Here is a 23,762-nt window from a genome sequence, read left to right as displayed (position 1 = left end):
CAGTAAATAGTGGTGATGTCATGCGGGCAAGATGGCGGAAGGGTGAGCCAGTCATCCAGTTCTCGGGCGTTGGGCCCTGAATTCTCCCAGGGTTCGGGTGCTGGGCCAGGGTCCCCCGCGGGGAACAAGAGGCTAACGCGGGCCTGGACGGAGCTGAAAGGGCGGGGTGGAGTCTCAGCATGAGGGGGTGGGGAAGCGGCCTGCGAAGTCTCGGCCCGCGGGCCACATCTGAGGAGGGAACTGAGACCCGATCCTTGCGCGGGCGAGAGTCGCGCTGGGGGGCCGCCAGATGTGTCTGTCTTCCACAGGGAGGACGTGGGATGGTGGCGGAGCTGGCTGCAGCAGAGCTACCAGGCAGTCAAGGAGAAGGTAAGCCGGGCCGGCGCCCTTCCTCCGGCAGGGCCCCGCGCCGCCTCACTGCAGCCTGGTCCGAGCCGTCCCGCCGGACCCGTGTGGGCGCCGGGTCTCAGGGATGAGGCCGACTTGGGCCCTACGGGAAGACAGACCCCGACTCGGACCAGTGTGACTCTAGCTACAGTGAAATAAATACGGTCTTAAAGGCTGCAGCGACCCTGTGGTAGGAATCCGTGGGAAGGAGCGGTTTATGTCCGCTTGGGAAATTCACAACTTCGTAGAAGAGAGAACATTTTATCTCGGCCTTGAAGAAAAAGGATTCTAACGATAGAAACTTTCTCCTCTAGTCATTCAAATATTAGAGTATATGCCACAGCCAGCACTGTCTGACTCTGTGGTCCTGAGGATACCGACGTTAGCCAAGCAGGTGCAATCCTGGACCTCCCCAAACTCACAGTCTAGTGGGGAAACAGCAATCCCTGTGGGACAAGTGAGGCTTGGCTCTGCCGGTGGGCAATGCCATTGTGTGTTGCTGTTTCAGTCCATGCTAGTTTGTCAAAACCAACCCAACTGAATTCTGGAAAAAGTTAATTACTGTTTAGCTCAAGCAATTGGGGTGAGTCCTGCTTCAGGGCAGACTCCAAGAGGCTTCTGGCTTCAGTTAAATCAGTCCTCTATTTTGGGAGCATTTATAGTGTAGCATCACTACAGCCCAGCAAAATCTGAGAATGACCTGAGCTGTTTATGTTGTTGATGAAGACTCAAGAGAATTTCAAACTGAGGTTTAATAGAAGAGACCCCAAAGGAGCTTGCTTTTTGTTGAGCAGTCTACTGGAAGGAGAGTCTGATGTTCATTTAGCAGATGTTGTGTGAGGGCCTCCTGTGTGTTACCCTTAACGTTGGTCTTACCATAACTCACGAAAAATGGGTAGTTGATTAGCCTTCCATCTTTGTTCTCTTATTTGAAGCAAGAGGAATGGGTGTTGTTTCTGCCTTTGACAGTTCCCCATTTGGAAAGAGAAAGCTTAAATTTCCTACTCTTATATGAACCTAGGCAAGATATTTAACCTCTCAAAGCCTCAGTTCCTCATCTGTAAAGTGGGAATACTAATAATACGTAACTGCTAGGATTGTTGTGAGGATTAAATGATAATATATGTAAAGCACTAAGAACAATATCTAGCATACAGTAAGTACTAAATAAGTGCTTTTTTTTTATTATTAAGTACTGAGAGCCACGAGGAAACCTCTTAAATACCTGCAGTCCGTTTTTCCTTCCATTTTGTTCTTGGTCTTTCAGTGCTTTCCTGGCCTTGCTTCCTTCCCTCCCTATGCTGGCTCCGTCTGGACCACTCAGTTCCCAGCACCCCCAATTCTCTTGCACCCCGTAGCATATGTTGCCCCAGAAAATACAGCCCTTGGTGCTGTGATCTGCCTTCCTCTGCCCCTTCATTCCTCTGGGGGCGTGTGTGTGTTTCCTTGCCCACGGACACTAGTAGGGAAAGTCACGATGCTCTTTGGCCCACCGCAGATTCCCCAAACTCTCTGGGCTGGGGCCCCTCACCGTCCACCCCTGCCCCAGCAACTTTTTTCAGTCTCATATTTGCTTCTCCCCTTGCCTTCAGAAACTTTCCCCAAACCTAACTCTTCCTCAAGTCCCCTGTCCAACCACTTCCTCTTTTACTTCCAGGAGACAAGGTCACCTCCTACTTTTTAAAATTTGAAGTCAACAACATGATCTCTCTTAACTCCCTCCCCACCCCTGAAGCCACTACACATAGACTTATCTATATAAACACTCAGCTTCACCTACCACTTGCCAAATCCAGTGGTGTTTTTCAGGTCTTATCTTTCTGGACCTTTCTGCTGCATTAGACACTAGTGATCACTCTCTCTTTCCTGAAACCCTACTCCCTTGGCTTTTGTGGCATGATTCTCTCTCAGTTCTCCACATACTTCTCCAGACTTTCCTTTCCTGTTTCACGAATTCCTCTTCCTCTGCCTGCCCCCTAAAGGTGGTGTTTGAGGAACCGTATCCTCACACATTGCTTTGTTCACTCAACGAACTCTTTCATTTTAGGGAGACTCCTAATCCTTTTCTGTGAGATTTAGTATTTGAGAAGAGCTCCAGCTGGCCGGGTGTCCCAGATATCCCACAGTCACTGCAGATACTACATACCAAAATTATTGTCACCATCCTCTCTATAAACCCGTTCCCCCTTCATCATTTTCTTCCTCAGCTGGCAGCACTGCAGCCACCCAGTCACCTAGTTTAGTTGCCAGTAGCTCTTCCCTACTCTTTCTTGTCCTGAGTCAAAACATCTATTTAATCACCAAATCTACCTTTTTTGCCTAGTATTTCTTGAACCAGTCCCATCTTCTCATCCTGACCAGCACTGTCCTTGTTGATTTTCTTCTATTTCCTTTCCTGGGCTATTGCAACAGCCTCCTGACTGGTCTTCCTTCATTTCTGATCTTGTCACTCTTGGATGTATAGTCCATGCCAGTCTCTGGAGTGACCTGTCAAAAACGCGAGTCTCATCATGTCCCACCTGCTTCAGACTTTGGTGGTTCCCCGTCACCAACAGGGCTGACCTGGCCCTCCAAGGTTGCCCTCTCAAGCTTTATCCCTCACCACTTCTGCGTTACCCTTTATTTTCATTAGGACTGAGGTGCTTGTAGGCCTCAGTAAACCCCAGGCCCCACCACGCCCAGGCTTTCTTAGTGACTCCTGCTCATTCTTTAAGGCTCAGTCCAGGCCTGTCAACAAGTCTTTCCACCCTCCCCTCAATACACCAGTCACTGCTCTGCCCTTGCACATCAGCACTGTTACGTGAGCATTTTCCCCAGTAGACTGTGACCTGGAGGGCTGGCACCATGTCTGTTCATATTGGTCCCCTCAGAGCTCACAGTCTAGTGAGGGAGACAACCATTCACCAAATAATCATGTAAATGGTTATATAATTAAAATTGCCCTGGTACATACCAGTCTAACAAGCACACATTTTTTGAGTGCCTACTTTATGCCAGGCTCTATGTCAGACACTGGGAGAGCATCAGTGAACAAAAAACAAACGCTCTATGTTCACAGAGCTCACAGTTTATCCAGGAGGATAGACACAAACAGGTAATCATAAATCTAAAGGACAGTAAATGTTAAAGAACAGAACGTGCACGTGCCCATGAGCAGGGGAGCCAACCTACACCTGAAGGAAGTGACATGTAAACATAGCCAGGTGAGAGGGTTTGTTCATTGTGTTTGTTCGCTTGTTTTGAATAGTTAGAACTATGTGTCAAGGAGAGGGAATGATGTGTTCAGATACCCTGAGTTAGGGAAGATGGTAGAACATTTGGGAAACTTGAGGAAGGCCAGTTGGAGCTCAGTGAGGGGCATCGTGGGAGGGGATGAGAGTCAGCCAGAGATGAGATTATATGGGCCTTGTAAGTGAAGGTAAAGATTTTATACTTTAGGATACCATGTAATCACTGAAGAATGTAAAGCAGGGGCATCGTGGTCTGCTCTGACTTACAAAGCTCCCACTGGTGTCACGAGGAGAAGGTAATAGAGGTATCTGAGGCAACCTGGGCAAGGAGTCTGGATGAAAGAGCACATTGGCCTGGACTAAGGTGGTGGCGGTGTGGATGGAGAGAGAATTAATAAATGACTCTTCCATTCCAATTAAGGAGTCCCGAATCTGAAATGGAGCCATTCCCACTCGCAGAGAAGCCTCTGGCTGATAGATGAGACTGTCCCATTCAGAGACTTCCCAGGATGATGAAAACTAGGCAGGCTCTTCTGCAAAGAAAAAATCACCAGAACATTCAAAAACATGCTTTTAAAGTGCAGGTGATTATCCCTGTGTAAAATGAAAGGGCTTGAAGAGGTGAGCACAGTGATAGTCCAGGAACGTGTCTTAGAGTGGGTGAGGATGAAGCAAGACAAGGTAAGACCTAGACAAGAGCTGAGGGCTTGCTGTCTCACACTGGGTTTGAGTGCAGAGTGAGAGTCAGACTGGTCCGACAAGCAAGTATCAATTCTGCCCAGAGGAGCTCTATGGATGAACAGAACCTTGGGGAAGGGTGGAACCAAGGCGGCCTAGGAGAGGATCCGATCCAGTATTTCTTTTCACACCCCCTTTGTTGAATGTAAAAAATCACACACCTTTTTCACTGGTGTGTCCAAAATTGCTCATAAAAGCTTTCTAAACTATTGCTGTTACCAATACAACATATTTATAAAACCTTTCACACAAATAATTTCACCTACTGTCTCATGTTTCAACTGAATTTCCCCGTGACAAAAAAAGTAAAAATAGAAAACACTTTCCTTTGATTAAAAAAACACACGCACACCTTCTCTTTGTGTTTGAAATTGGAAACAAAGGTCATGACTTACAGCATAGCTAAGTGATGCATCAAAGCCTGTTTTGTTTTCAGACTGCATGTGCCCCCTTCCCCATTCTGCTCATGAGAACTACTGATCTCTTCCACCTCCCTCATTTCCCAGGAGAAAACCGAGGGCTAGATGAGAGTTCCTCCCGGCCACATAGCTTATAAGTGTCTGGGCTGAGCTCAGTCCCCATTCTCAGAGCAGCAGGAAGTTCCTCTGTGCTCTCTGCTGTTGGGTAATCCCAGGTCATGGAATTGGGACAAGTAAGCATTGTTTCTGAGCCCAGGCTTCCCATGTCACTGAGTTTTCCATGTTTCTGTCTGATACTAAAGCACAGGGAATAGGAACAGAGGGTGGTGGCACCAGCTGGCTCTGTCATCCCTCTCTGTCTTCCCTTAGTCCTCCGAAGCCTTGGAGTTCATGAAGCGGGACCTGACAGAGTTCACCCAGGTGGTGCAGCACGATACAGCCTGCACCATTGCAGCCACTGCCAGCGTGGTCAAGGAGAAGCTGGCTGTGAGTACCACCTACACCCTCCAAGTGACTTTCCCCCATAGCCTGACCTGCCTGGGACCCTGGTGGGAGCTCCCAACCTTTCTACCATTAAGTGATTATTTTTTCCCATAAGCTCCCATTTTGAAAATTATGTCTGTCAAGCAAACAAGCTACATATGTTAAGTAAGAATAAGCTTTCCCACTTCTGTATTGTTTTAGCAGATCAGCAAAGTCATTCATTGTAGACAATTCAGAAAATATGGATAAATAAAAGAAAAAGAAAGACCTAGAGATACCCATAAGTCCCTCTCCCAGAGATTAACTACTGTTAATATTTGAGGAGTATATCCCTTATGTATACTTTCTTTTTCAAAACTGAGATCAAATGAACACCATGTTTCATAACCTAGTTTTTGACTTAATCATTGCAGACCTCGTTCTACAGCATGCATAAATGGCATGGTATTCTGTTATGTGGATTTCACCAGTTCCTAGTTTCCTGTTTGTTTTTTCCAGTATTGTAAACAGAGTTACAGTGAACATGCTGATTGCTTAATCTTTCCCCTTAATATTTTTTTCCTAATAAGGTATTGGAAAGGATATAGGGTGAATATAGTTGTTTTAGACCTTTTAATATCTACTGTAAAACTGCCCTCCAGAAAGGTTTTGCCAACTTATATTCTTACTGGCCCTGGTTTTATCAATCAGAGATGTATAGTGGAATTCTCTTGTGAGACAGGAGTTAGATTCTAAAGTCAGCATGGAATTGAAAATTGTATATGGTCAAAGATATCCCTGTAAACCTCAAATTTCCAATGAAGTATAGTATACTGGTTTTGTATTACAGTTTCTCCTTCAGTATTGGAACAGATTTCAGTTTCTTTGATCATCAGCTGAATCAGTTGCCTTGTAATTAGAGGCCATGTTATAAAAAACATGTTATGGAGTTTTTATAGCCAAGCTTCTTTCGTTGAATCTTGTAAAATACTGTCTGCCTGCTAACCACAGCTACTGATGAGCGTGAATGACAAGTAGTAATCGAGCTGAACTGCTGCAAGTCCAGCCAGTAGCAGAGATGCCACTTGTTTCTTTCATTTATTTACTCCTTTTCTCATTCAACAAATATGATTATATACCTGTGCCAACATGTGCCAGGCACTATTGATAGTCTCTAGGTTTAAAATACCTGGGCAGACTAATCAGGAGTAAATGTGACACTTTTCTACAAGGTTTGCAGAGCCTGGTCCTGTCTCTCAGCCTCCCATCCCTTCTTATGTATGTATGTATGTATGTATGGCTGCATTGGGTCTTCGTTGCTGCATGTGGGTTTCTCTAGTTGCAGCAAGTGGGGGCTGCTCTTCATTGCTGTGCATGGGCTTCTCATTGCAATGGCTTCTCTTGTTGCAGAGCACGGGCTCTAGGCATGTGGGCTTCAGTAGTTGTGACATGCAGGCTCAGTAGTTGTGGCTCACGGGCTTAGTTGCTCTGCAGCATGTGGGATCTTCCCGGACCAGGGCTCAAACCACTGTCCCCTGCATTGGCAGGCAGATTCTTAACCACTGCGCCACCAGGGAAGTCCCATCCCGTCCCTTCTTGCTCAAGGGCATTCTGACCAGTGTGGCTCAAGATTGGTGCCCCACTTGCCTCTTCTAGGAGGTCCATACGTTGGCCTTCAGCTGGTCCCAGGTTTGCCTCTAGACAAGGCTGTCTATTCCCATCCTACCCATATGTCCTCAACCTTTCATACAAAATACTTCCTGAGCAATGATGATGATGAGATTGTAATATTACAGTACTGCTAGTTATTCAATGTTTGCCATGTGCTGGGCATTGTACACACCTTATCTCTTAATCTCCACAGTAACCCCCTGAAGGAAGTATATTTATCTGCATTTTACAGATAAGGAAACAGACTCTGAGAAGGTTTAGGTCTCATAACTAACAAGTAGCAGAGCTGGGATTCAGATCCAAGACTGACCCCAAAGCTAGTACCGTTTCCATCACTCTACCCATAAGTCCTCTTCCCCACTGAATGTCTATGACATGGATCCTCCCCTGTCAATTTGTGATCAGCCTGGTCGACCTTGAAATTTTGTTGAAACAGCCAGTCAAGGAGCTCTGCTCTGACCTACCCAGGCCTACTGTGGCCCTGTTCCACACCCCCATCTGGGGGATGGGGACTCTGGCTGCCCCAGAGATGAGGGTGAAAGGTCGTGAGCATTTCCGTGGTCCCCACACACAGTACACTTTGACCCCTGATGCTTCATACCTCCATACTCTGTACCCCAGTTTGCAGCCTGCTCCTGGGCCACTTGCTTCCTCTGTTGGCTTCTCTCTGCAGACTGAAGGCTCCTCGGGAGCAACGGAAAAAATGAAGAAAGGGCTGTCTGACTTCCTAGGGGTGATCTCCGACACCTTTGCACCCTCACCAGACAAAACCATCGACTGCGATGTCATCACCCTGATGGGCACACCCTCTGGCACGGCTGAGCCCTATGATGGCACCAAGGTATTCACTAGTGGCACTGGGCTCTAGCTTCCAACCTGAGCTCACAAAGCAGTACATGTTCATAAAAAATAAATACATGTATATAATTAAATTGGAGAATACCAGTAAGCAAGAAGATAATTGTTTCTAAACCCGTAATCCCGTCACTCAAAGAGAACCACTGATTCTTCGTTGGTGTATAACCTTCCATTTCTTTTTGCTTGCAAACACTGGTAAAGATAGTTTGGGGTTTTTCTTTTTAACAGGAAAAGCACTTTATACATACAATTTTGTAACCCACTTAAAAAAAATTTGCAATTCACTATTAGCATCTTTCCTGATCACCATCATTTTTTTTGTTTGTTTTGCGTTACGCGGGCCTCTCACTGTTGTGACCTCTCCCCTTGCGGAGCGCAGGCTCCGGACGCACAGGCTCAGCGGCCATGGCTCACGGGCCCAGCCGCTCCGCGGCACGTGGGATCCTCCCGGACCGGGGCACGAACCCGTGTCCCCTGCATCGGCAGGCGGACTCTCAACCACTGCGCCACCAGGGAAGCCCTCACCATCATTTTTAATGTCTTTAAATTCTTGCAAGTGTGTATAGCATAATTTATTCAGTCATTTCCTTAGTGCTGCACATTTGGATTCCTTTCAGCTTTCATCCATAATAAGGAATGCTCTGGACAGCATCTTTGCGGGCATGATCTCCACATTTGTGTTATTTAAGACTAATTTCCAATAGGAATAAATGTACAGGGGGAGGATACCTTCAAAGCAATTAAATCAACAAGAATGGTAGTATGTTTCTATTGCATTTTATCTTCTCACCATTACTTCTCATATTTTGTGGAGCGTTTTCTCCCAGATTCACGGTGTGGTGTCACAGCAGTTTGGTGTTCTTCATAGCGTTTTACCACATTGAATTTCTTTTTTTTTTTTTTTTTTTTTTTTTTTTTTTTTTTTTTTTTGCTGTACGCGGGCCTCTCACTGCTGTGGCCTCTCCCGTTGCGGAGCACAGGCTCCGGACACACAGGCTCCGCGGCCATGGCTCGCGGGCCCAGCCGCTCCGCGGCATGTGGGATCTTCCGGGATCGGGGCACGAACCCGTGTCCCCTGCATCGGCAGGCGGACTCTCAATCACTGCGCCACCAGGGAAGCCCCTACCACATTGAATTTCAATTCCAAACGTGATCTTTCAAGCATGTTTTTCAGCACTAGTATTAGCACCACCACTTAGTACACATTTAAGTGGATTGTGAAAATCGTTTAATTATAGGATTTTAAATTACAACAGTGAATCACCAAAATCGCTTGCTGAAGTTGTGATACAGCCAGCTCATGCTTCCTGCAAAAATGAGGAAGGAAGGAGGGGCTTTCCGTTTACCAGCTAAAGTTTGCCACTCCTGTGGCCCTAATGGGAACACAGATTGCAGTTCATTTGGCAGACTGGCTATGAAGTTAAGAAATTCTTGATGAATTGTTTTAATTTGGAAGAGTTAAATGTTTCAAAGTTTGCCCATAAATTTTGGACTTTATTAATATATTTGCACTAACATTTTTCATATCACATAATTCAAAACCATTTTATACATATAATTTTATAGCCTCCTTACCCTTTATTTTCTTAGTTTCCAGGGGTGGAATACTGGGTGAAAGGCCATTTTTCTAGGAGCCCCAGTTTTGGACTCCTAGCCCAGTGCTCCACTCCATAGCCCACAGTGTTAATTGCCAGGTGCCCTGTGGGTATGGTAGCCGACAGGGGAGAAGCTGGGTTGTGGTTGATTGGCAGAGAGGGGTTGCTTTCTATCCCCATCACCCCAGAATTTCTGTTCTTTTCTCTGTTTTTTTTAGGCTCGTCTTTATAGCCTGCAGTCAGACCCAGCAACCTACTGCAATGAACCAGATGGTGAGGGGGTAGCGGTGAGGGGGCAGGCTTGCTGGGCAGGGAGACCAAGCGGGTCTGGATTGTGCACCCTGTTTGTCTCTGGTAGCAGTGGCCAGGCACCCCCTGTGTAGAGGGACCAGAGTGGGGCTAGTTTGACCCTTACATCTGGTGGGATGGGTTGATGGTCCCCCTTCCTCCCTGAACCCAGATTGTCTTCATCCCCTTCTACAGAGGCTTTGCTCCTCTCGTCCCTCATCCTTAGCTTAGGCTCCTTCCCAGCCCTGCTGCCCTGCCTGCCTTCCCTTTGGCCTGTTTGCTAAGCTCCTGCTGCGCAGCAAGCCCCAGGCTGGGAACCAGACACCAGAAATGAGTCGAACCCTCAATCAACCCTGTCCAGACCTCCAGGAACCTGCTGTTAGGAGACAGAAACAGGGAATAAAGCAAAGATACTAGAGATAGAGTGACTTGACTGCTTCCACAGAAAGAGGGGAGCAGTGGGATCCCAGAAGATGGCATGTAACCCAGCCTGGGAAACCTAGGATGTGACACCTGAATTGAGGTTTTAACGATGAATTAGAAGTAAACTAATTTTACTTTTAGAAGTGGGGGAAGGGTGTTCAAGCAGGACAACAGGAATTTGAAGTTCTCGAAAAACCTAGGCATTTGGGAAGGCCAGACAAAGGGCGCATGTGAGGAAATGAGGGCAGTGAGAGCTGCCAGGGGCAGCAGACTGGAAAGGCTTTGGGTACCAGACTAAACAGTTGGAATTTTGTCCCAAAAGGCTCAAGATAGTGGTTCTTAACCTTTTTTTAAGTCACAAAGCCCTTTAAAAATCTGTTGAAAATAACAAGCCCTCTCTCAACAGAATTCTATATGCATATGGGAATTCTTTAACCCTTTGAAGCCCATCTTTGGACCATAGCCTAAAATGCCCTCCTATAGAGAACTGTTGAAGCGTTTTGAGACCTGATGTGATCAGATTTTGCATTTTATAAAAGAGCCTTCAGGCAGTGTTTTGTAGGATGAAATAGAGAGGGAGAGACGGAAGATGGGAAGACCAGTTAGGAGGCTTGATAGGAATCCTCATGTCAGAGGTAAAGCCGGAACGAGGGAAGGGGCGGGTGGAATGAAGAGGAAGGTATGCATGTGTGAGAGATGCTGAGGAAGCGGAATCCAGAGTGACTCCATAAGGGAGGAGTCTGGGAGGGCCTCCAGCTCTCCAGTGGGTAAGTGGGTAGGACAGGTGGGGGAGGGAAGAAGATGAGCACACGTTGTATTTGCAGCATATGTGCAGGTGGATGTGTCCAGGCACCTGGACCTCTGGATCTGGAGCCCAGAAGGGCAGCCTGAGCTGCAAAGACACACTGAGGAGTTGTCAGTGGGAGGAAGAGGTTGAAACTCGTGGTTTAGTGGAGGTTATCTTGGGAGAAAATGGAAAACAAGAAGAGGTAAGGAAAGGAAAAAGAGGAGCCCACTGAAGACTCAGATGGAACAATGAGAGAAGTGGGAGGAAATACACAGATGAGAAGCCAGGAGAGAAGAGGGCTTCAAGAGGAAGGTAGTGGCTCCCAGGGCAGAAACTGTAGCATGGTCACATGAGGGAGGACAGAGAATCTGCCACTGGATTTGGCAACATAGGGTCACTGGTGGTAACCTGAGATAGCTGTTTCAGAGAGGAGAGGATTCAGTAGCCAAGCGCAGTGGGATAAAAAGCAAGCAGGCATGGGAGAGAGTGGAGACTACAGCCCCTCCCAGTGATCACTTAGGGGCCATGCCCTGATATTAGGCCTACCCACCCCTTCACCCTGCCTGACCCCCCACCTTGGGCCATATGGCTTTGGAAAAACCTTAAGCTTTCCTCATTGTCCATGTCCAGGCTTAGGTGTGATTTCTCTAGGCCCAGTGTTCTTTCTCCAGACCCACGGAACTGACCATCAGTGTCTGTCCCTCTACAGGGCCCCCGGAGTTGTTTGACACCTGGCTTTCCCAGTTCTGCTTGGAGGAGAAGAAGGGGGAGATCTCAGAGCTCCTTGTAGGCAGCCCCTCCATCTGGGCCCTCTACACCAAGATGGTGAGGGCCTAGCCGGCAGGACCTCAACCAACTCCCGGCCTGAGGTGTGGGGAGGTGGGAGGGACATGTCCAGAGGCACTGTGGAGTCCTCTGGCCTAGAGAGCAGCAGGAGGCCCTGTGGAGCCAAGCCAGCCAGCTCCTGAGCCAAGAATCCACGTGGGGGAAACTAATTTGCCAGGCTTCTGGCAATCACAGTGAGAAATGGAAGGGCCAGCAAAGCCTGGTGGGAGTTCTTTTCTCCCTCCTTGGCCAAGCTGGGCCAGGAAGGTGGGTCTGGGGGGTGGAAGTGCTCTTAGAATCACTACTCAGCCACTTATCCCATCTGATATCCAGAGTGGCTGGGAGCTGGCTGATGAGGCTGGGAACATAGACCCCACACAACCACTCCCAAAGTCTCATCTCCACTGTCCCCTCCCTCCAGGTGCCCGCAGCTGTTTCCCATTCAGAATTCTGGCAGCGGTATTTCTATAAAGTCCATCAACTAGAGCAGGTATGCTGGCTTAACCAGGGAAGGTCCTCCACTCAGCCATGGGGGAAGGGGGCTGGATTTTGTTGAGGGAAGAAGGGCAGAGGGTGCCAAGAGTTCTGGGGTCAGGACCAGAGTCTGGGAAAGAGGGTTCCCTGACTGCTCCTGGCTATCTACTCCCCCACATTCAGGAGCAGGCCCGGAGGGATGCCCTGAAGCAGCGTGCAGAACAGAGCATCTCTGAAGAGCCTGGCTGGGAGGAGGAAGAAGGTAAGAGGTATTGAGAGGTGATGAGAACGTACCAAGTCCTGCCTGTGGGGGACTGTCTGGGCCATTCTCTCTGAAGCCTGGAGGGACATGGCACCCCAGGGAAGAGGAGGGAATGAATATGGTGTTTGCACATGCCAAGGATACACTGAGCTAACAAGGGGTTGTTTACCAAGGCTGGTGGATCCCAGGTTTAGGTACAGAAGTCGCATGTGTCAGTTGAAGCAGATTTCCCTGCCAGCCCGTGGACCAGTACTTCAGAGTAGGGGGTGCTTACTGAAATTCCAGATTCCCTTCTTCCACTTCTAAATAAGACTCTGTGGACGTGTGGCCAAACTTGTATTTTTAACAAGCTCCACTGGTAATGTTAATGGCCAGCCAGACTTGGGAACTGCTGGCTTAGGGACGGAGCTGAGCTCCCTCTACCTGGTAGCTCAGCTTAGGACAGTGTGTGGGAGCCACCTGCAAGGTATGTTAACACAGTTACTAAGTGCTTATGTTATATGCCCAACCTGTACTAAAAGCCTTACGTGTGTGGTCCTTACCACAACTTCATTATCCCTCTTCTGCAAATGAGGCAGGTAGGTCAAAGAAGAGTTAAGTGGCTCGCCCGAGATCATGCACATGGGATATAGCAGAGCCCAACCTGAACCTCAAACTAACTGACTTTAAAGTCTTGGCTTTCTAAGCTATAATATTATCTTGGGCTGCACTGCTAGAAGCTGAGTGCCCACCAGGCATGTGCTATGCCTCAAGGGTGGGAGAGACTTTGACCAACAGGGATTATCTGCAGAAGAATTGTGATGGAGAGGGAGGTGAGGAAACTGGCACCCACTAGTTTTGGTTAGAGCAAACTTTGGTGGGAACCTGAGGTCTGTTTTCAGAGAGCTCCAAGGTTGTCTTGGGGCTAACCAGGGTACATCACTCTCCCTACCTTTCTCTCTTGACAGAGGAGCTTGTGGGCATTTCACCCACATCTCCAAAAGAGGCCAAGGTTCCTGTGGCCAAAACTTCCACATCCCTTGAAGGAGGACCTGGCCCCCGGAGCCCCTGTGAAGAGAATCTGGTGACCCCGGTTGAGGCTCCAACAGAGGTGACTCCATCGGAGAGCAGTGAGAGCATCTCCCTCGTGACCCAGATTGCCAAACCTACCCCTGCATCTGAGGCACCAGTGCTGCCCAAGGACCTGTCCCAAAAGCTTCTGGAGGCATCTTTGGAGGAACAGGACCTGGCTGTGGATGTGGGCGAGACTGGACCCCCACCCCTAGCTCAGTCCAAGCCCCACACCCCTGCTGGCCGCCCCAGCGGTCCAGAGCCCCGGCCTCCAGCCAGAGTAGAGACTCTCAGGGAGGAGGTACTCACAGACTTACGGGTGTTTGAGCTGAATTCAGACAGCGGGAAGTCTACACCCTCCAATGGAAAAAAAGGTAAGCCAAGGCCAAAGCCCAGGGAGCGTGTGCGGGCAGGGCAGGTGAGAGTTGCCACCTCACAAGGCAGACTTGTCTCCTTGTCCCATGTGAGGATCTTAGGAGCAGATGGCCTTCATTTGTGCTACTGATGATGATGATGATGATGATGATGACAGCTACTATATGATGATGACAGCTACTATAGTATTTATTATACTCTATTCCATCAATTCCAAGATGCATTTATTCTCTGAAATTAGGATGCATCTTACAGTTGTTGGGTTTTTAGATTCCACAAAATAAGGTTTATGTCAAATCATGTGTTAAGGATGTAATATTGCATTTAATTTCTCAGTTACCAGGGGAGCTTGTTAATTTCCAGTTTACAATTCACAACTCCATATAACTGTCCTCATTTTACAGATGAAGAAAGTGAGCCCCAGAGATGTTAAGTAACTTGCTCAAATTCACACGGCCAGGAAGTAGCAAGCCCAGATTCAGACCCAGCTCTGTCTGACCTGAAACCCATGCCCTTAACTACCACACTGTGTCAGTTTCTATCCTTTTGAACAGTTCAACTTTGGGGTGGGAACTCCTGTGACATTGATTGCTGTCAAGGGTCTTCTTCCATGGATGACCTCAGGAAAGTCAGTTAGCTTCCCTAGGCCTGTGTTAATTGTTATTATAAAATATATAAACAAAACTTACATGTACAGCTTAAAGAAGAATAAAATGAATACTCATGAACTTGCAGTGACCCAGCTTAATTAATAGAGCTTTAGTTGCTTATCTGCATAATGAAATTTTAGACTGTAGACACTTTGACTTTATGTCAAGGGGGGACCTCTCTCTAACTCCTGCAATTAAAGAACAGGGATGGCTCTGGTGTCAGCTTGTTTTGCCACATCCAAAATACCTCTCCAGAGATAGCCAATTGTCAGCAAGGCCTCCCCTCAGCTCCTCACACGCAGGCATCCTGTCTGCCAACACTCAGCACCAGTTGGCCACAAAGTTTGCCCAGCAGGTGAGCACTGGCCTACTGGCAGTGAGGGACTGGCTTACTGCAGTGGATGGGAAACAGGCTGATTTCCAGTTTCCAACACAGTGTTTTCCTTCTGACTCTGATTCAGTGAGGTCATCCATTGAGCTCCTACCTACTCTTTATAAAGACACTGAGGAGGGAGGGGTAAAGGCTGCAGTCTATGATGAGGCACGAAGCAGTATGAGACAGGCTTGGTACAGGAGGAGTTCAGAGAAAGAAGGAACCTCTGTGCATCAGCAGGTGTTTCACCAAGGAGATAGGCATTGTATAGGAGAGTTGGAGAGTTTGCGGCAGGTGCGTGGGGAGCGGTAGTCCAGGCTGAGGGGGCCTGCAAAGTCCCCCACATGTCAGATCATGTGTTAAGGACATGGGGACATGGGGCACATTGAAGGTGGTGACCAAAGCCCACGATTCTGTATTGTTCCCAGGAGAGGGAGGAACAAGAACTTAAAATCGTAAGCCAAATTCAGAAAGTTGGACTTGGTGCCACAAAGCAGCAGGGCATGCTGCTTATATGCCCAACCTGTACTAAAAGCTTTACATGTAGAGGCTAAGGGCTCAGGCTCTGGAGTTCAGACAGTTCTGGGTTCAAATCCCAACTTTGCTCATAAGCCATGTGACTTCAGAAAAGCTACTGATCTTCTCTAAGCCTCTGTTTTCTCCTCTGTAAGTTGGGGGTAATTATTTCCTGATAGGTCCTCAGTTAGGGAAGAAATTTGGGTAGAGCCCTGCTTTGGGGAGATGATGCAGATAATAAGATGTACCATTCTCTGAGCGCTTTCCATATGTCTGTATAGCTCTGTGCTAAGCACTTGATATGCATATCACTCAATCCTCACAAAAATCTTGAGATCTGTGAGATTTTCCCTTTTTTTTTTTTTTTTTTTTTTCTTTTTGCGGTACGCGGGCCTCTCACTGTTGTGGCCTCTCCCGTTGCGGAGCACAGGCTCCAGACGCGCAGGCCCAGCGGCCATGGCTCACGGGCCCAGCCGCTCCGCGGCATATGGGATCCTCCCAGACCGGGGCACGAACCCGCATCCCCTGCATCGGCAGGCGGACTCTCAACCACTGCGCCACCAGGGAGGCCCTTTTTTTTTTTTTTTACTGGTAGGAAACAGATCAATCACCCATCCAGTAGGTATTTAGAAAAGTGTGACATTGCCTTTAGGAGAGTGAAGAGTAGGTGATGGACCCAGTAGGTGGTGTGGGGTTGCTGGGTGGATGGTACGAAGGGTCCATTTGAGATAACGGTCGTGAATTTTAAGAGACACCAGTCAGCACAGTTGTACTTTTGTCCAGCCACATTCAGTTGCTCAGGTGCAGGCACAGAGCAGATGGGGAGTTGGACTTAATCAGGGTTCAGGTTTACCCAGGTGAACTCAAAAAGACAAGAGTCCAAGTGTATGCAAGAAGTGATCAGAATGATGGTTCATGGAATCTGAGCTGGGTAAGGGAGGGAATAACAGTGAAACAGTTGGAAGGTTAAAGAATTGTTTCCATTGGGAATTGGGCTGTTGGAGAGCGTGATGAGAAAAAATGAATGGTGGGTAGAGACTGGAAGAAATGAGATTATGGGGAAGATGCAGCATAAGCTCTTAACAGTGCGCTATACTGCCTCTAATGCACTGGGGGATTCGCAAAAGGAGGGCCTGGGGATTCAGTGCAGGAGACTCACCAGAAGTAGTTGTAGTCACTTACTGGGGGGAAGCTGGGGTCTTAGACTAAGGTGGGACAGTGGGGACAGAGTAAAGGGGGGAAGAATCTTAAAAGAGGCTTGGAGGCAGAGTGACTCCTTCTCCCTCTTTGTCCAGATGACATGAGGGAGGCTTGGTCTCTGGATACAGCAGTCTCTGGAGGTGGCCCAGCCACAGGGACCTCTAAGGTCCCAGGGCGATGCCTGTCATTGCAGAGCTGCTTCCCACCTGTATATTGTGCCGAGATCCATTTGAGCAAGGAGACTAGACTTACCCTGCTCAGGCTACCTCAGCAGGGAGCAGAGAGGGGAGATTAGGGCAGGCCCTGTGGCCTGCGGACTGGAAGGAGCTCTGGGCTTAAAGCCCCACTTCACTACTGACTGACCTGGGAGTGGCTTTTGCTTCCATGTCTTCTCTGGAGAAGCAAAGAGCCAATTAAACAGAATAAAATGAGCTGTGAATGACAGCACCATGAGGTTAATAATCACATGAAAACTCCCCTTTCTTACAAACAAAAGGAAACAGTAAAACTGCATCATGAAATCTTAAATTGTTGTGGCATAGATCAGTTCTCTGCCACGTGCACAGTGTAAAGGAGAGCTTAGTACTCTCATTGTGTGACAGGACAGGAGGGTGGGAGGAGGCAGGTGGCAGAGAAAGCCCAGATTCACATCTCTGCCGCTCAAAGCCTTTGTTTCCTCACCTGTAAATTGGGACTGTTAATACCTATCCCAGAGGGTGGGTGTAAAGTGCTCCAGAAATGTTAGCTGATGCTTTCTTTTTTACCCCGAAGGGTCTGCCCTAGCATTTAAGCCTGAAGAGGAGAGTTTCAAATCCCTAGAGGGCAACCTGGGGTTAGGAAAAGCTGTCATGACCACAGCCACAGCTCTGGAGGGAGAAATCAGCCAGGAGTCCAGCTTCTAACCCACAGGAAGCCTGCACTGACAGGGAGCCAGACGCAAGCCACCAAGAGTGTCCTAAAAGCACAGGGAGCCTTAGATGTGGAGTCAGAAGAACTGGGTCTTGGTTGCAGATCTGCCCCTGACTGGGTGTGGGACCATGTGCAAAATTACTTAACTCTGGGGCCAGGCCTTTAACAGCTCCATTTGTGAAATATCCACTGTGTATATATGTTACAGGCACTTTACATGATACTGCTAATTTTAACACTGTTGTATCTCAACTGCAGGCCAAGGTCTATACAGAATCATCTAGGTACCTGTTTATAATGCAGAATTCTGGGTCACCACCTACACCTGCTGAATCTGAATGAGGGGGCTGGGAAGGCAGGAATCTGCGTTCTAATAAGCTCCTCCAGTGGTTCTTTGCAAAGAGGGTGGTTTTATCCTTATTTTATAAATAAACTGAAGCCCAGAATAACTTGCCCAAGACTACACAATAGATAAAAGAGTTAGGGTTCCACCCAGGTTTGCTTGGCTCCAGAGACCCCGCTGTTACCACACCACTTATGGCTAGCTGGGTGACTAGAGAACAGTGCAAGAACTCGAATAAGGAACGCGGAGGCCAGGCTTGGGGAGGTCTCAGAGCCTGGGTGCATGGTGAGGAACAAGCTGGACAGGAAGAAACAAGGTATTTACAGGTGGTGCCATTGGGGGATCAGAGCTTACTCTTTTTAAAGGTGCTTTTTAAAAAAATGATTACAAAGTAATATGTGTTCATTTAAAAAAATATATTACCCCATGACCTCATCACCTAGTGATAACTATTGTTAGTATTCTTGTGGGTATTTTGCTCATTCTCTATGTGTGCATGCATCTGTGAGCATATTTTTTTTAATGGAATCATACTGCATATACTCTTTTGTACAGGAACTATTTTTGTAGTTTTCTTCTTACTAATGACTTTCACATGTACTTTTTTTTATATTGCCTGTAAGAAAGCATACCCAAATATGAATGTTTGGAGCAGTAGTTGTCAAACCTTAGTAGGCATCAGAATTACCTAGAACAGGGAGGAGTAAATGTTTTCTGCATAGAGCCAGGTCACAAATATTTTAGGCTTTTGGGGACATACAGTTTCTGTCCCAACTCTGTCGTTTCAGCATGAAAGCAGTCATAGACAATATGTCAACAAGTGGCCATGGCTGTATTCCAAAATTTTATTTCCAAAAGCAGACAGTAGGCTGGATTTGGTCCACAGGCCATAGTTTGCCAACCCCTGATTTAGAGAAAGAGTCCACGAATATTTACTGAGTACAAACTATTTGTTCTAGTCACTTGGTATACATAAGAAAACAGAAGATCCCCATCCTCGGGAGCTCACATTCCAGCTCCTCTACTATTAGACAATAAGCATAGTGAATCTGATTATGTAATACACTAGAAAGTGGTAAATGCAATAGAAAAAAGAATAACCAGAGCAGAGTGAGGGGTCAGGGTGCAACTGAAAATAGGACAGTCTGGGTAGGCCACATTTAGATGGTGAGATTTGAGTAAAGGTGTGAAGGAAGCGAGCGAGTTGGCCTGTGGGTATCTGAGGAAGAGTTCCAGGTACAGGGAACAGTCCTTGCAAAGGCCCTAGGTGGGAATGTGCCTGGTGTGTTTCAGGAGTAGCAGGATTAGTGTAGGTAGAATGGAGTGATTGAGGAGGAAGAGGTTCATTGTTTATTTCTTCTGGAAGATTTCCATGGCCCCTAGGGAGCTTCTGGACCACAGTACTTCTCCACTATTCAGTAACTTGCTTTTTCTCACTTAATAGTTTAAGACTATTTTGCCATGTATATAAATGTTCTATAGCCTAGCCTTTAAAAGCCACATAATGTTCCATCGTATGACTATACCGTTTATTTTTGTAATTCCCTATCAGTGAGCTTTCAGGTAGTTTTTAAAGTTTTCATCACTGTAACAGCACTACAGTGAACATCCTTTTGGTTAAATTTTTTTACTGAATCCAGGATTTTTCCTTAAAATAGATTCCTAGGGCTTCCCTGGTGGCGCAGTGGTTGAGAGTCCGCTTGCCGATGCAGGGGACACGGGTTTGTGCCCCGGTCTAGGAAGATCCCAGATGCCGCGGAGCGGCTGGGCCCGTGAGCCATGGCCACTGAGCCTGTGCGTCCGGAGCCTGTGCTCCAAAACGGGAGAGGCCACAGCAATGAGAGGCCCGCGTACCGCCAAAAAAAAAAAAAAAGATTCCTAAAAGTGGGATCACTGAGCCAGAGAAAGCAGAATGTAAAGACCTTTGGTGTGCATTTGTCAGGCCTTTCTAAAGAGTTCCATCACCCCAGCTACAACCTCTTCACATACCCCTTCCTGTCTCTTACACTGTGGATCATGGTTCCAGGCTCAAGCACAGACATCAGTGAGGACTGGGAGAAGGACTTTGACTTGGACATGACTGAAGAAGAAGTGCAGATGGCACTTTCCAAAGTGGATGCTTCCGGTGAGGTGAGTGGGCCTGGTTGGCCACAGGGAGGCAAGCGCAATGATTCCAGGTCTGAGGACTCTCCCTGCCAAGCCCGACTGCCCCCTCAAGGTGGATCCCGCTCCTGTCTGAGGTGGCAGGCTGCGGGAAGGAAGCTAGGGCCTCCCACTCAAGCCCTGAACAGCAGTCATTAGCAAGGTCCGCTTCCCCTCAATTCCAGGGGAATGGATGGGGGAGTTCTTGACCTTAGCTCCTATCAGAATCACCTGAGGAACTACTAAAAAATACAGATGCCAGGGCTTCCCTGGTGGCGCAGTGGTTGAGAGCCTGCCTGCCGATGCAGGGGACACGGGTTCACGCCCCAGTCCGGGAAGATCCCACATGCAGCGGAGTGGCTGGGCCCGTGAGCCATGGCTGCTGAGCCTGCGCGTCCGGAGCCTGTGCTCCGCAACGGGAGAGGCAACAGCGGTGAGAGGCCCGCATACCGCAAAAAAAAAAAAAAAAAAAAAAAAAAAACAGATGCCAAACCCTGCCCCAGACCTTTTGACTCATGGTCACCAGGTGTGGGACCTGAGCAGATTTCTGGCCTTGGAGACAAAAGGCAATGTGCTCACTTAACCTGAGCCTCTGTTTCCCCATCTAAAACATGGCACTGATCATTATAATTTCATGTGCTGTGGTAGATGATGCATGTGCACACCTTAGGCATAGTGCCTGGGGACATGGGCACACTAATAGACGTTCCTGAAACCACCACAAAACAGTTATAAGCTCAGAGGCCCATTATTCTTATTCTTCACTTCCTCTCAGAATCAAGGATGGTCGTTTTGAATGAGGGTCTGGGCAAAAATCTCTCATAGCTAATAAGGGACAGGACTGAGGCTCCAGCCCACACATCTGATTCAAGTCAGTGTTATATCCACTGTCACACAAGAACCCCATGATTCCTTCCAACGTGTAGCTCAGGAACCTGCTATAAAGAGGTGAACAGAGTAGAGAGAATGGGAAGGGCCTTGTTTTTCATGCTGAGAGACTGAAGCCTGGAGGGAGGTAGTGACCTACACAAGAGTATTTTATACCTGTGACCTCACTATACCCAGGGTAGAGAAGGGCCATGGCACCTCTTATGCCACGTGGCCTTTATGGCTTTGGTGTCTTTGCAGCCCTCTTTAAAACCCGACATACAATATACCTGAACAGAATCATTCTATAACCCATCATATCAGGGGATCTGCTGACAGCAGGCCAAGAGAGCGTTGCCTGGGGAGACTTCAGCTGGGGATTAGGGTGCTGGAGCCCCGAGTGAAGGCCCTGCGAGCACCTGTAGTCCAGTGCCACGCTTGCTTCTGATCACAGCACCACTGTAAAGTTCCCTGCCTCTCAGGGCCATGTTCTCACCTGCTCCGCAGGAGACAAGTTCTCCTTCAGGGATTGACTGACGGGCTTCTTGTGGTCAGGGCATGCCCTTGTGGTGCCCGGTGTTGGTTGGTAGAAGCACTTCCTTTGAGTCTGGAACCATGAGAGCAGCAGGCCCACCGCTTGGGCAGAGGGCAGCTCCGCTCCCCAGACAGTCCTTGAAGCGAGTGGTTCGCTCTGAGGGGAGGCCGGGTATGGCCTGGGGGAGTTGGGGCTGGGGCTGCGGGGAGGGCTGTCCCGAATTGGAGGCAGCCGGGGAGCTTGGGTCTCAGCTTGACTCAGGAGTAATACGTGTTTGTGCTCTCCATTATCCCCTCCCTTTGCAGCTGGAAGATGTAGAGTGGGAGGACTGGGAATGAGGGGAGCCAGAGCAAGCTGCTCCCCTACCCACAGCACTTCCCACCTCCCTCGCTCGTCTCTGCCCGGCCCTGGAAGACACTGACTAAGAATGTCCCCCAAATGGCCTCTGTCAGCCAGAGCTCTAGGCAGATTCTGGGTTGTTCCTTGTTGGCCCTTTGGGCCTCTGCTCACATCTGGGAAGGGGCTTGCTAAATCCAAACCAGGAACTCTGACTTGTGCCAACCATAGGATGACCCGAGTGGGAGGAAGCCTACCCCCCTCACCAGAAGAGCCTACACTTCTCTGCTGAACACCCACTGTTCCTGGGGACTCTTGCTGGGAAGTCCCAATGGATAGCCCTAGCCCATCTGCCTGTGTAGGCAGAGGCCAAGCTACCAGTCTCTTGGAGGACGCCGAGACAACACACTCTGTCACCCATACGCAGGCAAAGAAGGCCATGCCACCTGCCCTTGGCTAGACAGGGATGGTGAACACATTTTGGTTCCTATCCCAGCGGGTAAGAGGCATTCATTTCTGGGAAATTTGCCTCTCTTAGGAATCTCCCCCTCCCAGGCATCTTCCATTCCTGGAAAGGTTCCTTGTGGTTCAGAATCTAGAGACCAAACTCCCTCGTTTTACCCAGTCCAGGCTGGTATGTCCCCAACGCCTTTCCCAAGGCTTCTTCATGTCAGATGCACCCGAGTCCTTAGCCCAGCTGTGCCACCTGCAAGAGTCTGCTCCTGCTCTTCTTCCCCTCCCCAAGAAGGGAGGGGGTCACTTCAGGCCCTTCTGTGTGTTGCCTGGCGGGATACCTTGTCCAACCAGCTACCCACCTCGACTCCCCTGTAGCTTAGGACACAAGCCAGCTACCAGCGGTACAGAGCAGTGATCAAAGCTGAGTCCTTACAACTCTGGTAAGCCCAACTTCTCCGCCTCATCCCTTCTGCTTCTTGAAGCGGTGTGCTGGGGGTGAGCTTTTTGAGACTGTCATCAGGTTTCTGCAAAAGCTCTTCTTCCTGAAGGCAGATCCAATCCTTGTGACTCTCACCCTCCACTCTGGTAAAAGCTGCACCTCTCTTGGGGGGATGAGGGGCTGCAGGAATCCCTGGAGACCCTGGTGCTTCACGATGCTGCTCTGGTGATTCTTGTACATAATCTGGTGTGTTCACCAATGATTTAAGTGATTGTGGTCAGGGACGCCAAGAGAGTGGTGGTCACTTCCACTTCAAACCTTCACTGAGGGGGTGGGATGGAGAGAATGCTGAATCTTTTTTTGATGGGATGGGGTTTTTCTCTTTGTAATTATTTCTTTAGTTTAATTAACCTTTTGGTTGTTTGTGCAATATTATATATTTTAAATTATAATGTATCTCCCCAGAGTATTTTGTAGCCGGGAAAAGAAAAAAGGAAAAAAAAAAAAAAAAGACACTAACAGCTGTTAGTTTTGTAATTAAAAAAGAAAGAAAAAAGAACTTTGTCCTGAACCTTTTCCAGGCTTGCCGTTAACAGCTATTAAAGAGATTCAACAGAAGCTGGAAGGTGTCTGGGGCTCTGTTCTTGTACCCTACGGCAGCTGCCCCAGAGCCAGGGCAGGAAACACACTATGTGCAGTGTGGCTTCCTGCTTGGAGCCTGGGGGTTAGGATGGGAGGTAGCCTGGGTTCTGAGGAAGTCCCTTGTCCTCATCCCAGGCTCACCTTGGCCTTTGGGATGAGAAAGGGACAGGGCCCCCAACAGGCCTCTCACCAAGACAAGGAGTCAAGAGGCCGTTACTGCATTCCCAACGCTTCTGCTTTTATTTGGAAAGGAAGTTGCAACAACAGTGGTTCCAGGTGCTCTTGGTCATTTTTCTCCTCTCCTCCCCCTGTATGTGTATGATTCTGGGGTCTATTTTTAATTAACTTCAGTTAAACACCTGTATGAAAATCACTTGTCAGCTGTGATAAAAGGGAAGTCTGAATGAGGCCCTCTGGTTCCATGAAGATCTTTAAAGGGAAAGAGAAGTAAGGCTGGAGAGAGTGTAGGTAAGTTTTAGGATAAATAAAGTGTAAAATACATACCACCAT

At 48.2% G+C, this 23,762-nt stretch overlaps 1 protein-coding gene across 3 annotated transcripts; it reads left to right on the top strand.

The window, feature by feature from the left end:
* Positions 1-23,660, top strand: BSDC1 (BSD domain containing 1). Of its 3 annotated transcripts, XM_082613936.1 has the most exons (11): positions 1-42; positions 309-369; positions 5,144-5,260; positions 7,581-7,748; positions 9,579-9,633; positions 11,568-11,683; positions 12,105-12,173; positions 12,341-12,419; positions 13,367-13,843; positions 19,862-19,965; positions 21,685-23,660. In XM_082613936.1, the coding sequence occupies exons 1-11, from the start codon at positions 32-34 to the stop codon at positions 21,715-21,717; spliced, it is 1,290 nt and encodes a 429-aa protein (XP_082470062.1). In that variant the 5' UTR covers positions 1-31; the 3' UTR covers positions 21,718-23,660. The 3 variants fall into 3 exon arrangements, with proteins under 3 accessions (XP_082470062.1, XP_082470060.1, XP_082470061.1); XM_082613934.1 differs by lacking the exon at positions 21,685-23,660 and having other exon boundaries at positions 19,862-21,553; XM_082613935.1 differs by lacking the exons at positions 1-42; positions 309-369 and adding an exon at positions 3,375-4,201.
* Positions 23,661-23,762: the final 102 nt, after the last annotated feature.

The sequence above is a fragment of the Mesoplodon mirus genome, assembly GCF_964341445.2.
Source record: "Mesoplodon mirus genome assembly, chromosome: 3".
NCBI lineage: Eukaryota > Metazoa > Chordata > Mammalia > Artiodactyla > Ziphiidae > Mesoplodon > Mesoplodon mirus.
The sequence above is the reverse complement of the archived record's forward strand: the minus strand, read 5'-3'. Positions and strand labels throughout refer to the sequence as shown.

Bases quoted from the DNA above. Each gene is read 5' to 3' on its own strand.
- BSDC1 (XM_082613934.1), top strand. The intron at 7,749-9,578 runs GTATTCACTAGT...TGTTTTTTTTAG, and splicing joins AGCCCTATGATGGCACCAAG to GCTCGTCTTTATAGCCTGCA. The intron at 12,420-13,366 runs GTAAGAGGTATT...CTCTCTTGACAG, and splicing joins TGGCTGGGAGGAGGAAGAAG to AGGAGCTTGTGGGCATTTCA.